General features: G+C 45.8%; 1 protein-coding gene across 2 annotated transcripts in view; it reads left to right on the forward strand.

The window, feature by feature from the left end:
- SI (sucrase-isomaltase) overlaps positions 1-17,113 on the forward strand; it is a 146,978-nt gene extending 129,865 nt beyond the window's left edge. For both annotated transcript variants that reach the window (XM_075132141.1, XM_075132140.1), the window contains 5 exons: positions 826-950; positions 1,715-1,803; positions 2,674-2,723; positions 5,262-5,435; positions 15,803-17,113. In XM_075132141.1, the coding sequence (XP_074988242.1) occupies positions 826-950; positions 1,715-1,803; positions 2,674-2,723; positions 5,262-5,435; positions 15,803-15,880 (516 nt within the window). In that variant the 3' untranslated portion in view covers positions 15,881-17,113. The remainder of the gene's footprint in view (positions 1-825; positions 951-1,714; positions 1,804-2,673; positions 2,724-5,261; positions 5,436-15,802) is intronic.
- The last annotated feature ends 2,366 nt before the right edge of the window (positions 17,114-19,479 follow it).

Genomic DNA, 19,479 nt, shown 5'->3' on the forward strand with positions numbered 1-19,479 from the left:
TTCCCATTGACGTGAGTGCCTCTCAGACTGCACTCAGCAGCTTGCGTGGTCAGGCCCTAATATTATATTCCAGTTATTTTAAAAGACACTAAACTCTAATTGAGCACCCAAAACTTAGGAAAGGGTCAAATAATTGTGACCAGCTAGGACTGGTCAGATATTATTTGGCAAGAGTTGCCATTTTTAATAGAAAACTTTGATTCATTCAATAATATTTTGTTTGGACAGTTCTGCTGTCACCATTTTAAAATGGAACTGCTGAATATATGGAAATGCCAGAAAAGCAAAGGTGTTTCAGAGTGACTGTCTGGTTCCCCTTGGATAACACATCATTTTATTTTGAGTTTCTTCATTGCTTTGCCTAATTAACTAGCATTGGTACAATGAGATATGTGTGCATGTATGCACATTGCATGATAACAGCTAGCTCGTGCACCTGGTATACCTCCTCTTTGTCCTGTGGCTGAGGAACCTCACCTCTGAAGTGTCGATAGTTTGCAGTTAAAGCACCAGAAAAGTTTAAAACAAAACAACAACAAAACCAACAGAAAGCAAAAACCAAAGTACAGTGCTCCTTATGATATAACACATGAATCAAATCTTTACTTAAAGCTACAGCACAGTTTATTAACATTGCATCACAGATGGATTTGGAAATGGCCATATTTACGGATTTCCGTTAGTGTTTCTGTGAGTTAATTGTATAAAATGATGTGTATGTGCATCACTGCTTGACTTCCCAGGCAGAGGAAAGATGTATTGTACATTTGTAAGCATTCAACAGAATTTGTATGCCTTCCTGCTCAAAAAAATCTTCCTTTACAGGGAAAATATCTTGGAGTAAGGGGACAATTGCAGACATTGCCAGCACCTCTTGAGCATATCAATCTTCATATCCGGGGTGGTTACATCATCCCCTGGCAAGAACCTGGTCTTAATACCAATCAAAGGTAAATGAAGTAAATTGGAGTGTTTCCTTTAAAACAATTTTACAGTAATTTTTGAAAAACAATATGCTAGCTAATATTTTACCCAATATTTAACAATTTTCTACATGGGAATTTGAACTGATCTGTTAATTTGTAGCTTGGAAAGTGAGTGATGTTTATTTACTCAGCTTTTGAGACCTCAGTGAAATGGATGAGATTTTTATCCTTTGTAGGACCCTTATTAGCAATAATACAGTAAGAGAAACATATTTGTGTGTTTCTTTATTTTATGCTATGTTTTTCTTTTTAAAGGACACACTTGGCACTCCCCTGCTTCCAACCATGTTTCAGGGAGTTGTGCATACAGAACAAAGGCTGCATGAGCTTCCAGTTTGTTTGTTTGTTTGTTCTTTATTGTCTTTCCCCATAACTCCGAGCTTGGAAATTATGGCCGTGATCCCGCATCCCTTGAGTGAATAATGCTGATATTCATGAGTAGCCCATTGACTTTACTCACGTGTATAAGATTACTCAGATGAGCAGGAATTGGCAAGAATTAGTCCTAAATAAGAATAATATTGCAATTTCTTTTTAAGTACACAGTCCCTGCTCAGTCTAATGATGTAATGGAAAAGTATATTAATACTGAGAATCAAGTTCATATATTTGTAAGTGTGTGTCAGGGAATCCAGAAGTCAACTTCCAGTTGTCACAATATGTACAGCTGTGACTCCAATGAAAGGAGGAAAATTAATGAGTTTTCTGGCTTCCTTTTTATTTTGTAGCCGACAAAACTTTATGGGACTTACTGTTGCTTTGGATGATAACGAGGTCGCTCAAGGTCAGCTTTACTGGGATGATGGAGTAAGCATTGGTAAGTGTGATCACTTTTGGTATAATATCAAAGATGGGCTCCACTCCTGCAAGTGACAGCATACAGGTGAAACAGGATCAGGACCAAACTGATTTCAACAGTTAAAATTTTTTAAACTAAGATGTTTGACATATTAGGGGCCATCTCTTCAGAGGTGTCTGAAGGTGGGAGTATAGGTGGCTTTCTGCTCCCTCCTTCCAGAGGCTGATTTGTGGATGTTCCTAACATTCACCAGTTGGAACAGCCTCCAGGCTATTTGCTGGCCCCAAATGGTCAGAGAACAGTGTGCTCTAGCCACATTTCCTTTCTACTCTTTGCATTACCCTGAGTACCAACTATTCATGGGTGGGGGTGCAAGGCCAGGAGTATGTTGCTTTGATTTGGTATATAAACCTAGGGCTAGTTTGTACCCAGCCCTGCAGAGATGCCTAAGGCAGGTGAGTGCAAGGAGCTATCCACCCACCTCTTGAGTTATTTCCTAGATTTGTACATTACCATGAGGTCCTTTAATTTAATTTGAAATAATGAATTGCCAAAAATCCCTAAGACCTAATTATTTCCTTATTTAAAAATCTACAAACAAGTTTATTTTGAAAATTTGTGCAGAATTCTAGGTCTGTCCACTGAAATACGATAGTTCAAACTTGGAACAAATTTGTACACTAATTTAACTGTGTTATTTATAGAAATAGGAGAACAGTGACAGGTGTTATGTGATTGTTCGATTGTACCATTTAAACTGAAAACAGGAAAGAAAACTTAGGGACAGGTATTGGTTTTGTAAAAGTTTAGCTGCATTAATGTTGTTGTTTTATCTTTTTTTGGTAGTAGAATAGATTTCATTCTACCAATTTTTTCCTTCTTTTATAGACACATATGAAAATGGTCATTATTTCTTTGCAACATTTGCCGCAAACCAGGTATGTATTTATATATATTTTGTCATTTTAAGTTCCTTTTTTACCTCCAAATGAAAATTTTTCAAGACTCAATAGTTTTATTTAAAATGATATCTACAATCACTCTTTTCCCCCCATTCAACTGTTTCCCATTGTATCCATACCATTCATTGCAACATTCCTGCATGTTAATTATATCATAGAAATGTAGGGCTGGAAGGGGCTTTGAGAGGTCATCCAGTCCAGCCTCCCGTGATGAGGCAGGACCAAATATACCTAAAGCATCTCTGACAGGTGTTTGTCTAACCTGTTCTTAAAAACCTCCACAAATGTGGATTCCACAACCTCCTTTGGGAGCCTATTCCAGTACTTATATTAGAATTGTTTTTCTAATATCTACCTAACCTCTCTCTTGTTGCAGATTAAGCTCATTACTTCTTGTCCTACTTTCAGTGGACATGGAGAACAATTGATTACTGTCTTCTTTATAAGAGCCTTTAACATATTTGAAGACTGTTATCAGGCTCCCCCTCCATCATCTTTTCTCAAGATTAACTAAGCGAGGTTTTTTTAACCTTTCCTCATAGGTCAGGTTTTCTAAACCTTTTATCATTTTTGCTGCTCTCCTCTGGACTCCCTCCAATTTGTCCACTTCTTAAAATGTGGCACTCAGAAACCATACACAGCTGAGACCTCACCAGTGCCAAGTAGAGAGGTACAATCACCTTCTGGGTTTTACATATAACACGTCACAAAATGATTTAGGCTTTTTGTAACTACATCATATTGTTGGTTCATATTCAACTTGTGATCCACTGTTACCCCCTGATTGTTTTCAGCAGTACTACTGCCTAGCTAGTTATTCCCCATTTTATATTTGAGTGTTTGTTTTTTCCCCCTTCCTAAGTATAGTACTTTGCACTTGTCTTCACTGAATTTCATCCTATTGAATTCAGACCAACTATCCAATTTGTCAAGGTCACCTTGAATCCTAGTCCTGTCAAAAATTCTTTCAACCCCTACAAGACTGGTGTCATCTGCAAATTTCATAAGCATACTCTCCACTACATTATCCATGTCATTAATGAAAACGTTGAATAGCACTGGTCCTGTGCAGGAACCCACTAGATACATTCTCCCAGTTCAACAGCAAACCATTGATAACAATTCTTTGAATATGGTCTTGCAACAAAGTTTTGCACCCACATTAGTGTTTCAGCTAGACCGTACTTCCCTAGCTTGCTTGAGAGACTGTCATGGGGGACTGTGTCAAAAGCCTTATTAAAATCAAGCTATATTACTTCTGCTGCTTCTCTCCATCCACAAGGCCAGCAATTCCATCAAAAATGAAATTGGGTTGGTTTGGTATGATTTGTTCTTGACAGGTATTGAAGTTAGGCTGCCTGGTCTATAACTCTCCATGTCCTCCTTGTTCCCTTTTTTAAAGATAGATACTACATTTTTCCTTCTCCTGTCTTCTGGGACCTCACCCATCCTCCATGAGTCCTCAAAGATATTTGCTAAGGGTTCCAAGATTGCTTCAGTTAGTTTCTGAAGTACCCTGCGGTGAATTTTGCTGGGCCTTGGTGACTTGAATACATCAATTGTCTTGTGATCTGTGCTGGGAAGTTTGGATTAGAACATTCAGAAAGAGCAGCTCAGTCCTGGGAGGAACTGTCCTGTTAGGAAACAAACATTTTATGTTCCCTTTGTTCAAACATGATGAAGCCCAGGTGTGATAGGATAAATGTTCCCTAGCCCCCAATCAGGCTTCCTCTGGAGTAGTCTTATGAGACTGGGAGTGATCCCAATGAGAAACTTGCACAGTAGCTCCTGGTCTTGAAATTCAACAGCTGAAGAATAAAGCTATCAAAGTCGGGTAAAGGAAAAGGAGAATTACCAAGGATAATATCATGCCTGTCTCCTGTCTTATACTTCTTGGGATAATGAAAAACATCAGTAAGATGGTGAATGTGAAGTTTTTGCAAACTGCAGCAGAAACAATACTTGTTGTATGCCTGGAACAATGAATAAAAAGGCTGCCTCTCCTATAAGATATTTTTATCACCCAGGCACACAAAATGTTCTACATGCAATAAACTCACTTCATAAAACCAGTGAATAAAGGAAGACTGGAAGGCAATCGTCTACTTTATTAAAGCACCTAGTGAAAAATTTTCCAGATGGTAAGGAAAGAAAAGTGAGAAGAGGGTGGAATGGAGATGATTCTTATGGCTGAGATACTCAATTCCTTTTTGAATTCTGCCATTAGCCAAGAAAATAAGGAGAAATAAACATTAGAAATTAATTATGTCAGCTCCTGTTTCTGCAACTTAAATAAGGGTTTGTGCTACAGAGTACTTGAGGGCCAAATCAGACATGAAATTAGAAGATCCTATTCTATTGGCAATGAAATTGCAGTAGGTGTGAATTTGGCCCATGGTCCCTGGATGCTTGGTTTAAATTGCTGTACATTACTCAATTTGGAAGATTATCTGTGTTACTGTTTTGATATTACTACATTTGATTTTTCTCCTGAATTTTTGTCAATTTTTTCAGAGTACTGTTAATATGAGTGTGCTGCACAACAATTTCCTAACTAACACAAATCCTTTGAAATTTGGCTATATGAACATCTGGGGAATAGGAAGCCAACAGATTACAAATGTTACTGTCACTTATGATGGACAGACACATGTGATTACTAATTTCACCAGTAACCAAGAAAATCAGGTAGGTGAAAAATTTAAAGGTTTGGTTACAATAAAAATTCTAAAGTCTATTAGTCTGCTTGTTCTCAAGTACTGTTATAAAAAACCCTTCCTGTTTAGTCTATACTTCTGTGTATTCTCACTGTATGCATTTTAATGTATGTTCCAATAATTTAAAGTGCTGGATATAAACCCAAGACAAAGATATTCATTTTAGATTGAAACTGCATTGTTAAATCTCCCTGTTATGCCTAGGCAGTGCAAATAAGCTCTTCCAGGCAGGAAGTGTCGGTTTTCATTTTGCACACTCCTAAGCATAGCATCAAGGCTTACATAATGAATTACATCTCAAAAAACCTACATTAAAAGAAAGTAAAGAAATGCCAGAATTAAGGCTGATCCCACAACCTTAATCCGACCCTCTTTTTATTTGCATTATGATACAGCCTTTAATTACAGAATCACATACTGGTTTTCTCCAGGACCCCTGCCTCATGCACTGAATGGTTAGTTATTCAATGTTTCTCTTTAATCCTCCATATTCAGTGTGAGCCCTCAGGCACACCACCCAAACTCTGCACTGAATGCAAGATTATATATTTCCTCATGGCATTTCTGCGGTGCTGTCACCATGGTATTTGTGGGCCCAGCATCATACATACATTTTGTGGCAGAGAGGGTTAGACTCCAGTTCCTTAGGGAGGGAGTTGCAATGGTGAGTCCCCAACACTTCTCCAAATCTGGCCCCAGGTATCTCACACTGGACATCCAAAAAATGGAGGAATTTAGTGGCTCACTGAAAATGTTTGTTTAGGTGAAGACCAGTATCACACAGGAATTCAGCACGCAAGACAGGGATGGAATCGAGTTTTCCAGGATAACATGCAGCTGCTTTAACCATGGAACCATCCTTTCCCTTCCTCCAGTCTCCTGCCTAAACACCTTCAAACTTCTGCAATTCTGCAACAAATGATGCAGAAAATCTACAGACCTCATTCACATATAACCCTGATTAATTCCAATAGTACCATATATCTTGTGCACTGAATGAGGCAGAGTCCTGTGGGGAAAAAATGTGTGATCATATAGTCAGACTATATCATAATGCATGTGTACAAGTGGGCTGAATTAAAGCAGTCTTAATTCTGGCATTCCCTAACTTTTTAGTGCTGGACTTTGCAACCTGAAGGTTTTGGGGTAATATGGTTCTTTGGATATAATTTACTAATTTCAAGCAAGCAAGCAAACAAATTGGAAAAACAGAAAATCCATTATGTAGAACCATATGGCCTATAATTTGGATCATCAGCAGGGCTAGGACCTTTTGATCAACAGATTATTTGAGCTCATGGAGTAATTGTAGCAGTAATAGGCTCTTGTCCTCTTTTGTCAACCAGTCACTAAAGAGGGGGTGATACATATGCTTTGCCAGTGGATTTCACAGATAGCTGATAGCAAAGAAATGTAGAGGCTCAAGAATCCTGAATTCAAATCCAGGTTCTGTAGGGGAGTGTGTTTTAGTGGTTATAAAGTCTTCTGCCTCTGTGCACATAGTCTCTCTACTTCTATTCACCCCAACTGTGGACTCTATCTCCATCTCCTCCTATTGACTTCCCCATCCTGGCTCCTGATTCCCTGCATCCCCACTTACTGTTCCTGCCTCTCTCCTCAGTCTGTCTCCCCGCCTTTCTGGCTCCTGCCGCTCTGCTCCTATCTACCCCCTTCTTCCCCCCAGCTCCTACAGAGGCTCAGATATTAAAACACACATTCAGGGTTGGTAACTACCCCTTATTTGGATTTATTTGTGTTCAAATGACATCCCTGATTTAAGGCCCTGATTCAGGAAAGCACCTTAATTTTTTGTAAGCATGTTTTTAATTTTTAATGCCTGCTTTAGTGTTTTCCTTATGTAGGGACTAAATAAATCAAAGCTATTTGTTTTTCCTTTTAAAAAATACTTTTCCTCATATTAGAAATTAATAAAAAGAAAGTAGAATTCCAGGCATTGTGGATTCATTACCCTTAGATTAATTTGTCTAGGTCTAGTATTCACCAACCCATTTTCTGTGCAGTGACTGCTAGGTAGCATGCTTTGTTGTTTACTTATACCAGGCTGCTCTTGCTTCCTCTACAAGTTTTCATTTGATTCCTTTAATCTAACACCTCTCACAACTGAGCTAAGCTCTCTTTCAGCTCCTTCTTTTCTTATTTTCACTGACAGCCTTTGCTGCCTTCTGTTCATCCTATGCTGCTATCAGTCATGAGAAAATGCTTTCAAGGGTTCTACCCTTTCCATCTCTTGAACTACCTTTAGAAAACGAAACATTTTCATGCCACCTCTATACACTGTAATTTAAAATGGATCTAATCTTTCCTGCCCTCTACTTTTTTATAACTAGAGATATTTTCCAATGAAAATTGAGATAATCTCTCTCACGCTCTTCCCATATAACATTTCAAGCAATAAATAAAGTTCTCATGACTTTGAGAACTTACCCACAGCGCAGAGGCAGTTTCCAAGAGTTTTAATTAAAGCTAAGCATTTATTTAGGTTACAGTGTCCTATCTTCAACTTGAATAGAATCATTCCTTTTCTTGTGTTTAATCTTTGATCATCTACCTACCTTTGAACTTGAATGACTGTCCTTTCCTTGTCCCATTTCTGCTGTCACTCTTGCATAACGTTAACCTGATAGAATTCCACACAGGTAGGGCAACCTTTTTCAAACAGGGGTGTTTTTACTTGCTGTGTTATTAAATATAGCCAGTGGTACAGGAGTCTGGAATACCCTGGTGCACTAAATGTATAAATTTTCTAATTAAAATACCTTAAGGAGAAAGAGATACAACTTCTGAACCTAACTCTGATCTTCCAAACTGCTTATTACAATTAGACTGCATACCTAGTTTTCTATCTAAAATTGAGTATTAAGCCATAACTAATACTATCTGCAAGGCTGTTGTAGCTATGTTGGTTTCAGGATATTAAAGAGAGAAAAGGTGGGTGAGGTAATATCTTTTATTGGAACAATTTCCGTTGGTGAAAAAGACAAGTTTTCAAGCAACAAAGAGCTCTTCTTCAGGTCAAGAGAAGAGCTCTGTATAACCTGAAAACTTGTCTCTTTCACTAATAGAGGTTGCTCCAGTAAAAGATATTCTTCTTCGAGTGCTTGTTCACGTCCATTCCACATTAGGTATGCGCGTGTTGTGTGCACAAGTGTCAGAAACTTTTTCCCTTAGCGGCTCCTGTCAGGCCAGCGGAGCCCCCCGAGTGGCGCCACTGTGCCGTGCCTTTATACCCCTGCTGGCCCAAGCTGTTGTCAGTTCGTTAACATACCTATTGTGGACACTTAAGTCATTAGGTGCTTGGAGGCTTCCAGCATCCGCCCCGGGCCACAGGGCATGCTGCAGGCCCACAGCTTCAAGGCTTGAGCCATGTGCCGCAAACCTATGCCGGTTAGTGACCCCCACGACTCGTGTCTATGTTATCTGGGGGACAGACATCAAACTGAACGGTGTAGGATTTGCAAGGCATTTAAGCCTAGAACAAGGAAAGAAAGAGACTTTCGTCTAAAGCAGCTGTTAATGGTGGCCGCATTGCAGCCGCCGGGCCAGGAGCGCCCAATGCTGGCTCAGGCTTCCTCGGTGCGTAGTGCCCCAGAGCCGTCAAGAGACCTGGCACCGGCTAAGCACCGTCAGCCCCAGAGTGCCAGGCTAGGCCCCGGCACTGCTCGTCCTCCGGGTGCGGCTCCTGGCACAGCCGAAAGGAAGGTGTGGTCATTCCCCGCACAGGAGGCAAACTCCCAAGGTACCGAGCGCCAATAAGAGCGGGAAGGCCGTGGTACCGGTGCTGAGACTGGCAGTCCGGCAGCAGAAGCCCCACTGAGCCCAGACCTAAGTGAGCTCAGTGCAGACGATGGGCTCGAGAGCATAATGGATCGGCCCTCTACGCCTGGCACCTTTGAGGCTGCAAAGGACCTCATTGAGCTGTCGGCGGGTGCCATCGAGGGGTAAGCCGGCAATGGTGTGCCGCTCAAAGACACCGTCCCGGCACCGCTCCCGGAGTTGGTCCCGGTCGAGCTCTGACTCTGCAGACTCAACAGTTGCCAGTGGCCCAGAAGGAGGTTACAGCACCAGCAGTGGGTTGGCACAAAAAGCACCGGAAAGGGCATGCTGCTCTCCAGCACCACCCAGAGACCGGCACCGGGAGGAGTTGAGACGGCCCTCGCCAGAGGACTCCCGCAGACAGTCCTGGTCTAGGGAACGCCGGCACTGGTCCCGGTCCTGATCCTGGTCCCAGGGATACTGGTACCGCTCCCGCTCCTGCTCAGCCAGGAGCCGCTCATTCTCCTGCTGACGCAGATCGTTGGCACCGCCATGGCCTTCGCGATTGCCATTGCCGCAGTCCGGTGCCGACTCCGGCCGCTATAGCTACCAGCACTGGGCCCCTATCAGGAGCGCCAAAGGGCCCCATCTAGGGCAAGTTACTCGGTGCAGTGGTCCCGGTTCCTGCACTAACGCCAGACGGTGCCGGAGGCTACAGTATCCAGGCCTCCAGCATCCCCCCAGGATAAACGGGAGAGACTGGCACTGAGTCCGGTGCCGTCCCATGGACTCCTGCCCCAGCCTGAGCCGGAGGCCCCTCCCACGGGAGAAAGGGAGCAGGAGGACCAACCGAAGGGGGTCGAGCAGCAGCTAACCTCCTCGTCTTCCACGGATGAGGCGGAGGCGGGTACAGAGGTGTCCAGCCCTCCACCGATAGACCATAGAGTCCACCAGGAATTGCTGCTCAGGGTCGCCCAGAACTTGAGGTTGCAGGCTGAGGAGAGGGTTGAGCAGGAGGACCGCATGGTGGACATTTTGAGCCCTGAAGGTCCATCCAGAATAGCGCTCCCGCTCATTAAGACCATTCAGTCCTATAAGACTATATGGCAGACCCCGGCCTCCAGCGCTCCAACGGCCAAGGGAGTGGAGCGTAAATACTTTGCCCCTTCTAAGGGCTATGAGTTCCTGTTCTGCCACCCGAGTCCATGCTCCCTAGTGGTCTCCGCGTTAAACGAAAGGGAGTGCCATGGAAAGCAGGCCCCGGCCCCTAAGGCCACGGAGGCGAAACGCCTGGACCTTTTTACTCATCTGGGGGCCTTCAGTTGAGGATTGCGAACCAGCAGGCCATCCTCAACAGGCACAATTTCAACTCCTGGGTGGCAGTGGGGAAGTTTAAGGACAACCTCCAGCAAGGTTCCCAACAGGAGTTCACGGCACTGGTGGACAAGGGCAAAGCAGTAGCCAAGACCTCTCTCCAGGCCTCCCAGGATTTGGCAGATATGGTGGCTAAAACAATTGCATCAGAGGTGATCATGAGGCACTCGGCGTGGCTCCAGGAGTCAGGCCTGCCGCCCGAGGTCCAGAATACACTCCAGGACCTCCCCTTCGAAGGGTCCGGGCTCTTCTCAGACAAGACAGACACGAGGCTGCACAGCCTCAAGGACTCACGAGCTATGCTTAAGTCGCTGGGTATGCACACCCCAGTACCAGCCAGTACCAGACTCGCCATAGGCATGAGCCTTACCATAGGTGAGGCAGGGATAACAGGCGACGGCGCAACAACAATGGTAACAATAATGCGCCGGGCCAGAACCAAGGCCAGCACAAACCCCAATCGGGCACTAAGCCAGGCTTTTGAAGGTGCGCTCGAGGACAGCGTACCAGACCAGTCACCGGATCCATCCCTTTGTTTCCTGAACCGCCTGTCCCGTTTCTCCCGTGCGTGGTCCACCATTACGTCAGACCGTTGGGTCTTACGCATGGTGCGGAACAGGGATTTGCTGCAGTTCGCCTCCCTCCCTCCCCACCCCCCGTCTCTGTCCCTCTTCAGGGACCCCTCTCACGAGCATCTCCTAGAGAAGGAAGTCCGCTCGCTGCTAGAGGTGGGGGCGGTAGAGGCGGTGCCGCACAGCCTGAGGGGGAAGAGGTTCTACTCCTGATACTTCCTCATCCTCAAGGCCAAAGGGGGCCTTTGCCCCATCCTAGACCTGCGTGGGCTCAACAAGTTCCTGGTCAAGGCCTGGTTCCGCATGGTCTCTCTGGGCACCATCATCCCTTCCCTGGATCCGGGGGACTGGTACGCTGCAATCGACATGAAGGATGCGTACTTTCATATCACCATCCACCTAGCACATCGGCGGTTCCTACGCTTCACCATGGGCCAAGAACATTACCAGTTTGCGGTTCCCTTTTGATCTGGCTGCGGCCCCAAGGGTGTTCACGAAGTGCATGGCGGTGTGGCAGCCTTCTTATGGAGGCAGAGAATCTGGGTGTATCCGTACCTCGACAACTGGCTCCTGGTGGGCTGATCCGAGGCGGAAGTGCGGGGCCATGTGGAGGTGGCCTTGAGATTGTTCCGCGAGCTAGGGCTCCTGGTCAATGTCCCCAAGTCCACGCTCGTGCCCACGCAGACAGTGGAATTCATAGGGGCAGTCCTGGATGCGGTGTAGGCCAGGGCAAACCTTCCAGTGTCCTGTTTCCAGGCTATCCAACAAGCGGTGGCCTCCCTGTGCCAGTTTCCAACGACAATGGCCAGGTGCTGCCTGCAGCTGCTGGCCACATGGCAGCATGCACGCACGTGGTCAGGCATGCCAGACTGAGACTCAGGACTCTGCAGGCGTGGCTTGCTCAGGTGTTTCGCCCAGGCAGGTACACAGGGACCCCCTGGACTTGGTAGTGACAGCCCCAAGGGATGTGCTGGACTCCCTTCTGTGGTGGCAGTCCCAGCCTGTGGTTTGCGAAGGCATCCCCTTTGCCGCCCCACAACCGGACCTGACGCTGGTGATGGACGCATTCGACCACAGAAGGGGGACACACCTGGGGGACCTCATGACGCAGGGGTTGTGGTCCGGAGCAGAGCGGTTGCTCCATATGAATGTGAAGGAGCTCAGGGTGGTTTGTCTCACCTGCCAGACATTTCACACCACTCTGAGTGGTCACAGTGTGACAGTTCTGACAGACAACACTACTGCCATGTTTTATATAAACAAGCAGGGTGGGGCTTGTTCCTCGCCACTCTGTCGAGGCGAGGCTCTCCTCCTCTGGGACCTTTGCATAGACCATGCAATTCACTTTGAGGCTTATCTCCCAAGGGTACGAAACAAGCTGGCGGACTCCCTCAGCAGGTCGTACCCCATGCACGAGTGGACGCTCAGGGCGGATGTGATACTTTCGCTCTTCCACAGGTGGGGGTTTCCCCGGGTAGATCTGTTTGCCACCAGGGCCAATGTTCAAAGCCCGCAGTTCTGCTCGTTCCAGGGCCGCAGCCCAGGCTTGCTCGCGGACGCGTTTGCGATCCCGTGAAGAGAGGGCTTGATGTATGCCTTCCCCCCGTCCCCTTGATGCACTAGGTCCTGCTCAAGGTGCGCAGGGACAGGGTGGAAGTGACCCTCATCGCCCCAGCGTGGGCCCACCAGCACTAGTACACATCACTCCTAGAGCTGTCGGTGGAGGCCCCAGTAGTCCTGCCCCTCCACCGGGACCTCATTACACACGACAGTGGGAGGCTTCTCCACCCCAACCTATAGTCACTGCACCTGATGGCGTGGCGGTTCTGTGGCTAAATGCCCTGGAGAGCCAGTGCTCCCTTCCCGTGCTGCAGATTCTGCTTGGCAGTAGAAAGCCCTCTACCAGGGCGGCCTATATGGCCAAGTGGAAAAGGTTCACGTGTTGGTGTGAACCACAACAGGTGCGGCGGGGCCAGGCCCCAGTGCAGGCCATCCTGGAGTACCTCCTGCACCTCAAGCAGCAAGGGCTTGCCCCGTCCTCACTTAGGGTGCACCTGGCGGCCATCTCCACCTTCCATCCGGGGTTCTCGGGTGGCTCGGTGTTTTCCCACCCAATGGTGGGACGGTTCCTTAAAGGGTTGGAGAGGGTGTTCCCATACTCCCGCTCCCCAGTCCCTCCATGGAACTTAACCTGGTCATTTTTAAACTCATGGGACTCTCTTTTGAGCCCCTCACTACCTGTTCGCTCCTCCACCTTTCCTTGAAGGTGCCATTCCTGAGTGCCATTACCTCGGGCAGAAGGGTGTCCAAACTGAAGGCCCTCACCTCTGAGCCACCATATACAGTATTGCACAAGGACAAGGTGCAGCTCCGGCCGCACCCAAGTTCCTCCCTAAGGTGGTCTCCCAATTCCATATGGGCCAGGACATTTGTCTGTCCGTGTTCTTCCCGAAACCCCATACGGACCTGAGTCTTCGCAGCTTGCACACCTTGGATGTGCGTCGAGCACTGACGTTCTATTTGGAGCGCACCAAGCCTTTTCGCAAGTCTGCGCAACTGTTTGTGGCTGTAGCCAAGAGGGTGAAAGGCCTCCCAGTGTCGGTGCAGCGGATTTCGTCTTGGATTACAAGCTGCCTCCGGGAGTGCTATGAGCTCGCAGGTGTTCCGGCCCCGGCGGTCACGGCCCACTCAACGAGGGCACAGCGACTTCTATGGCGTTCCTGTCACAGGTCCCGATCCAGGAGATCTGCAGAACAGCCACTTGGTCCTCGGTGCACACCTTCACAACCTACTACGCGGTCAACCAGCAGGCCAGAGAGGACGCGGCAATTGTCAGAGTGGTCCTCTGAGCAGTTGTTCTGTGACTCCTACCCTCCTCCAGAGGTAAGCTTGTGATTCACCTAATGTGGAATGGACGTGAACAAGCACTCAAAGAAGAAAAAACAGTTACTTACTTTCTCGTAACTGTTGTTCTTCGAGATGTGTTGTTCACGTCCATTCCACCACCCACCCTCCTACCCCTCTGTTGGAGTCGCCGGCAAGAAGGAACCGGAGGGGGTCAGGCCGGCGGGGGTATATATGAACGGCGCAGTGGTGCCACTCGGGGGGCCCCGCCGGCCCGACGGGAGTTGCTACGGGAAAAAGTTTCCGACGCTCGTGCACGCAGCGCGCGCGCACCTAATATGGAATGGACGTGAACAACACATCTCGAAGAACAACAGTTACAAGAAAGTAAGTAATCTTTTTTTTTTACCTCACCCACCTTATAACTAATGCTGACAGTTCAATGGGAAATCTGTTTAAATGATTAGTTATCCTGTGTAATTTTGAAGTATGTAAACTTTAAAACAAAAAATGCTTTTGAAAACTTAGCCTTTTTGGTTCATTAGAAATCTGTATCCTTCCCTAGGCTCTTCCATTATACATAGTTTACACAACATATAATACTCAGTCATGTCTTTTAGACCAAGGTCCTGCAATGAACTCCAAATGGGCTTAACCTCTGTGGAGCCCTGAGTGAAAGCATGTCAATAAACCGAGGACTAGTTCCACAAAGGGGACTTAGACTCAATGTTGCAATGCCTGACATTTAGGCACCCTGCAGTCTAGTGGACTCTAGAGTCCCAAGTTAGGTACCCATGCTCCCTATACAATGCATGGGGAAAGTTAGGTGCTCTTCAAATAAGGATCTACAAAAGCCAGCAAACTGAATGTAGAGCCACCTAAGCTAGCCCGTAGGAAATGCTGAGGAGAAGGGTGAGCAATTAGGCTCCCCCTCCCCACAAAAAGGGAGCTAGGTATTAAAATCCAGGTTGGAGGGAGGTGCTACCCTCTGCTTTGGATTCTCAGCTCCAAACTATCTCCTGGAATTAGCTGCCTTAGCCATTTCTCACCAAAAAGGAGGAGGAAATGGTGGTGCCTCCTGTACTTTTAGCCAGTGGTTGGGCACTCACCAAGGATGAGAGCGACTCAGGTTCAATTCCGTCCTCTGCTTTATATAGAGAAAGGAATTGAATTTTGGGTCTCCACCCCCTGCCAGGTGAGTGCCCCAACCATTGGCCCATGGGGTGTTCTGAGATGGGTTTCTCCCAATCTCTCCTGTTGAAGTTATTCCACTGTGTGTAAGAAAGAGTCACTGGACCAGAGAAAGTGTGAGAATGAGACACTCAGGTGAGACTTGGGAGACCAAGGTGCAAGTGAGCTAGGCAGGAAAATGCTTAGTTTAAGAATCTTGTTGGGACGTACACATGAGCTGGGAGCCAGGCATCTAGACTGAGGCATCTGTGCATATGTTCACTGATGGATTTTTAAATACTTTAGACACTTTACTAATGAAAAAGTAGGCACTGAGGGGAGTTTACCAGTGGAAATCTATGTGCGTGGGGACTTCAGACTTAAGTGGCAGCTGAAGGGGTTTTTTGAAGAACTAGAATTTAGATTTTGGTGCCTAAAGTGACAGTTTGGTCACTTAAATCCCTTTGTGGATCTAGCCCCAAATCCTTAAGAATGACTGGGCTGGGCTTCCCTCCATTGTGATTGCTTATTATATACATATATGTGATTGTGTTATTATATACTCATACCCGTTTTCTTCCTTTGACCTCTTCTCTACTTTCAGGTGCTACAAATTGATTTTACTGAGAAAATATTCAGCATTGAAAAATTTACACAACTTACATGGACAACAAGCAATTAACCATCGGTGGGCAAGAGGCAGTTTTAAAGCATCTCCACAGGCATATTTTCATCAGCTGTTGTATTTTGTTCAGCTATACTAATAGCGAAAAAAACAAAGAACTAAAAAAGGTCTATTGTGCATAATACTGCACTAAGACATGTAATTTTGCCTGTGCCACTTAATTCTGACATGATTAGTACGTATGTTCACTTAGCTTGCTCACATGGATACCAGCTGATTTTGGAACATACATATCATATTAATGAAAACATGTTAAGATTTCGCTGAGATCTTTTGCTGAGTAATAGAGAGCTTAATTTTTGCAGGTTATTGAGGTGTCCCCTTTAACTAAAGCATTGCCTTGATTTGGGCAGGCAAGCAAAGCACCTTCCCCATATTAATAATGTGGTTCAAACAAACCCCACATCAAAGCTTCTTCTATCACTGGTGTTGAACATTTTGAAGTACCAGAAGAACCACAGTTCCCATGGTATTTCTGGTAAGGAGACACCATGGGAGGAGACATGTAAAGAAAAGTGCCCAAACGCTCTTTAAAACAAACGAAAAAACCAAGTCTGCAGCCATTAAAGAAAAACCTCAGAAATATGAACCAAGTGGCTAATTCATCACTGCAAAACAAGCTTTTACACTGAACTGGCTATCTCAAGTTAGCTGTCCTGCTGTAAAATCCTCGTGGAGACAATGTTGTAGTTTTCAACTTGATGCAGTGAGTCAGCAGAGATCCTAGAATAATAGTTCTGAAAGGTGGGAACTGCTACATTCAGCTAAGCCACTTGCTGATAACTTTAAATGGTTTCATTCCTCACATAAAAAAGGAGAGGGAGGGTTTCAGAGCTGCATGGCTGTCTATGACAGGTTTCAGAGTAGCAGCTGTGTTAGTCTGTATCCGAAAAAAGAACAGGAGTACTTGTGGCACCTTAGAGACTAACAAATTTATTTGAATCTATTTCCTTAAGTTAAATATCCTCACACTTTCTTGTCAACTGTCTAAATGGGCCATCTTGATTATCACTACAAAAGTTTTTTTCTCCTGCTGATAATAGCGCATCTTAACTAATTAGATTCTCACAGTTTGTGTGGTAACTTCCAATTTATCTGTGTGTGTGTGTGTGTGTGTGTGTGTGTGTGTGTGTGTGTGTATAATCTTACTATATGTTCCATTCTATGCATCCGATGAAGAGGGCTGTAGCCCACGAAAGGTTATGCTGTAATAAATTTGTCTGTCTATGAGCGACACTTCATTTTGATGCTATACATAGATGGCATTTGGCTGAGCTCCATTGCTTCATTGTTCCTCCCAGCTCAGGAAGGAGCCAAGTCAAAGGAAATTAGCAGAGCCCATGGGCACGTTCAAAGCTGCACTAGAAATCCAAAAGAGCTCAGAGCATTTTGGCAACTCAGATTGGTGGAGCTTAGTTTGTGCAGAGCTTAGAAGAGCACCTCCATCTTTTTTTCTTCTGTTCTCCCTTCCAATGAGGAGCCAAGAAGAAAGGGGAACAGAAAGTGTTTGTGGCAGTGGTGGAGGGGACTGGAAAGAGAGAAGAGCACCTTTTACAAGATTTCATCAATGTGAGGTATAAATATTAAAGAGCAACAGGCAATCATTGATTATTAAAGACCTTTCACAAAAAGATGATTATTAATAGCAGAGACAGTGCACTGTAACACTGAAGAAATGAGAGACAGTGTCTTTTTGAAGTCTAAATTCACACAAGGGACTTAATCATTGCAATGCCTAACTTTCAGGGGCCTTGCCAGCTAGTGGAATTCATAACCCTGAGTCAGCTGTGCAAGCTCCCTATATCATGCACAGGAAGATTCACAAAATCCAGGCTAAGCCCGACAGTAGGAAAAAGGGGTGTGAGCTAAGCCTCATCCCTCAGGGCATTAGGTGCTTATTGCCTTGTGGGCTCCACAGTCTCCTTGAGTTAGTTGTAAAGGCATCACTGCAGAGACCAGCCAGGGTAGGGGGAGAAAGTAGCAGCAGCTGCTTCACTTATAACCTTTAGCATAGGTACGGGCAACTGTTGACGCGCAGCCTGCCAGGGTAAGCCCTCTGGCAGGCCGGGCTGGTTTATTTACCTGCCATGTCTGCAGGTTCGGCCGATCGCAGTTCCCACTGGATCACTGCTCCAGGCCAATGGGGGCTGCGGGAAGCGGCATGGGCCAAGGGATGTGTTGGCCGCTACTTCCCCCAACCCGCATTAGGCTGGAGCGGCGAACCACGGCCAGTGGGAGCTGCGATCAGCCAAACCTGTGGCCGTGGCAGGTAAACAAACCATCCTGGCCCGCCAGAGGGCTTACCCTCGTGGGCTGTGTGCCAAAGGTTGCCAATCCCTGCTTTAGCCTAATTCATGGTTTCTATTTGTACAAGCCTGGTCCAGTGGCACCGGGACTAGCACCAAAGCTGCATAAAGATTTAAATAAATGGCCCTTGCCCCTTCCTCTGCACTCTGGGAGACTCTGTCTTGGTTAGCAGGGAATTAAGGGGGGGAATAAAGTGTTCCCCTTTGTGAGGGCTTCCATGTGGCAGGTGGGTGGGCAAGTGGCACTGAGGTAAGCCATTGGCCCCTCATCATCTGGAGGAAGAGATATAAACCACATCCTTCCAGCCTGAGCCTCCACCCTCCCCCGTCTCCCCCAAGTCCAAGTGAGTGTCCACTGCAGGTTCTCGGAGTGGGGGGAGCGGTCAGTTCCCTGATAAACCAGGCTCAGATGTGGACATCAGGGAAGGCATTGACTAAAAGAAACTGGAGAATCGGGTGTGAGATCCTAATGAGTGAGGCGACAATCCCATCTTTCACACCCCTTTAATTGTCATGCAAAAGCAATAGGATTGGACCAGTTGTGGAGGGGTGACTTGCACTGTACTGCCTAATACAGTATTGCCTAAAAGTTGTGCAATAAGTGAAGGTAATAAAGTTGTGACCTCTTTAAACCACTTTCCTTGCATCTTGTCTTTTTGCCTGGCTGTCAGGGACAAAAAGAATATTTGGGCTAAACATCAAGAAAAGCTTCTTAACGGTAATATCTGCTAGACTGAGGAAAAGTTGCCCAAGAAAAGGGGTAATGCTCTGGCCCATGGGAAATTTAAAACTAAACCCAAAAAGCCACTAGAAAATACACAAGAAAGAAACGGCGTCCATTGATATATGACCACCTGACTTGTATGATTCTATGCTATTGCTCCCACGTAAAGACACATTAAGGAGGCTTTTCTTTCCTGCTAGGAATCAGACACCTCAAAATAAAAAAATGTGAACCAAACATAAAAAGCTTGCAGGGTGACTACTTAATTGACATTTTCACTCTGGGCATTTCAAGTGCCTTTTTCTCTTCAACTCCTACTGGTACCGCAAACTTCCTTGTGGTAATGTAGGGGGAAGAAAAATGCCAGTCACATCCATTTGAGGTTCATCAACCTTTATCTACAGATTCAAAATATGATTGTCCTAGTCACAAACAGCTGATGAAGTGTTGCGACACAAAGAAGCCAGATATAAATACAGCTATCCACTTGCTGATAGTTTTAACAGACAGCATAGTTGGCACAATGGTAACATGACACTAATCTCTGACAGTTATCAAGCTTTAGG

This window comes from Caretta caretta, chromosome 9 (assembly GCF_965140235.1).
Source record: "Caretta caretta isolate rCarCar2 chromosome 9, rCarCar1.hap1, whole genome shotgun sequence".
Classification (NCBI taxonomy): Eukaryota; Metazoa; Chordata; order Testudines; family Cheloniidae; genus Caretta; species Caretta caretta.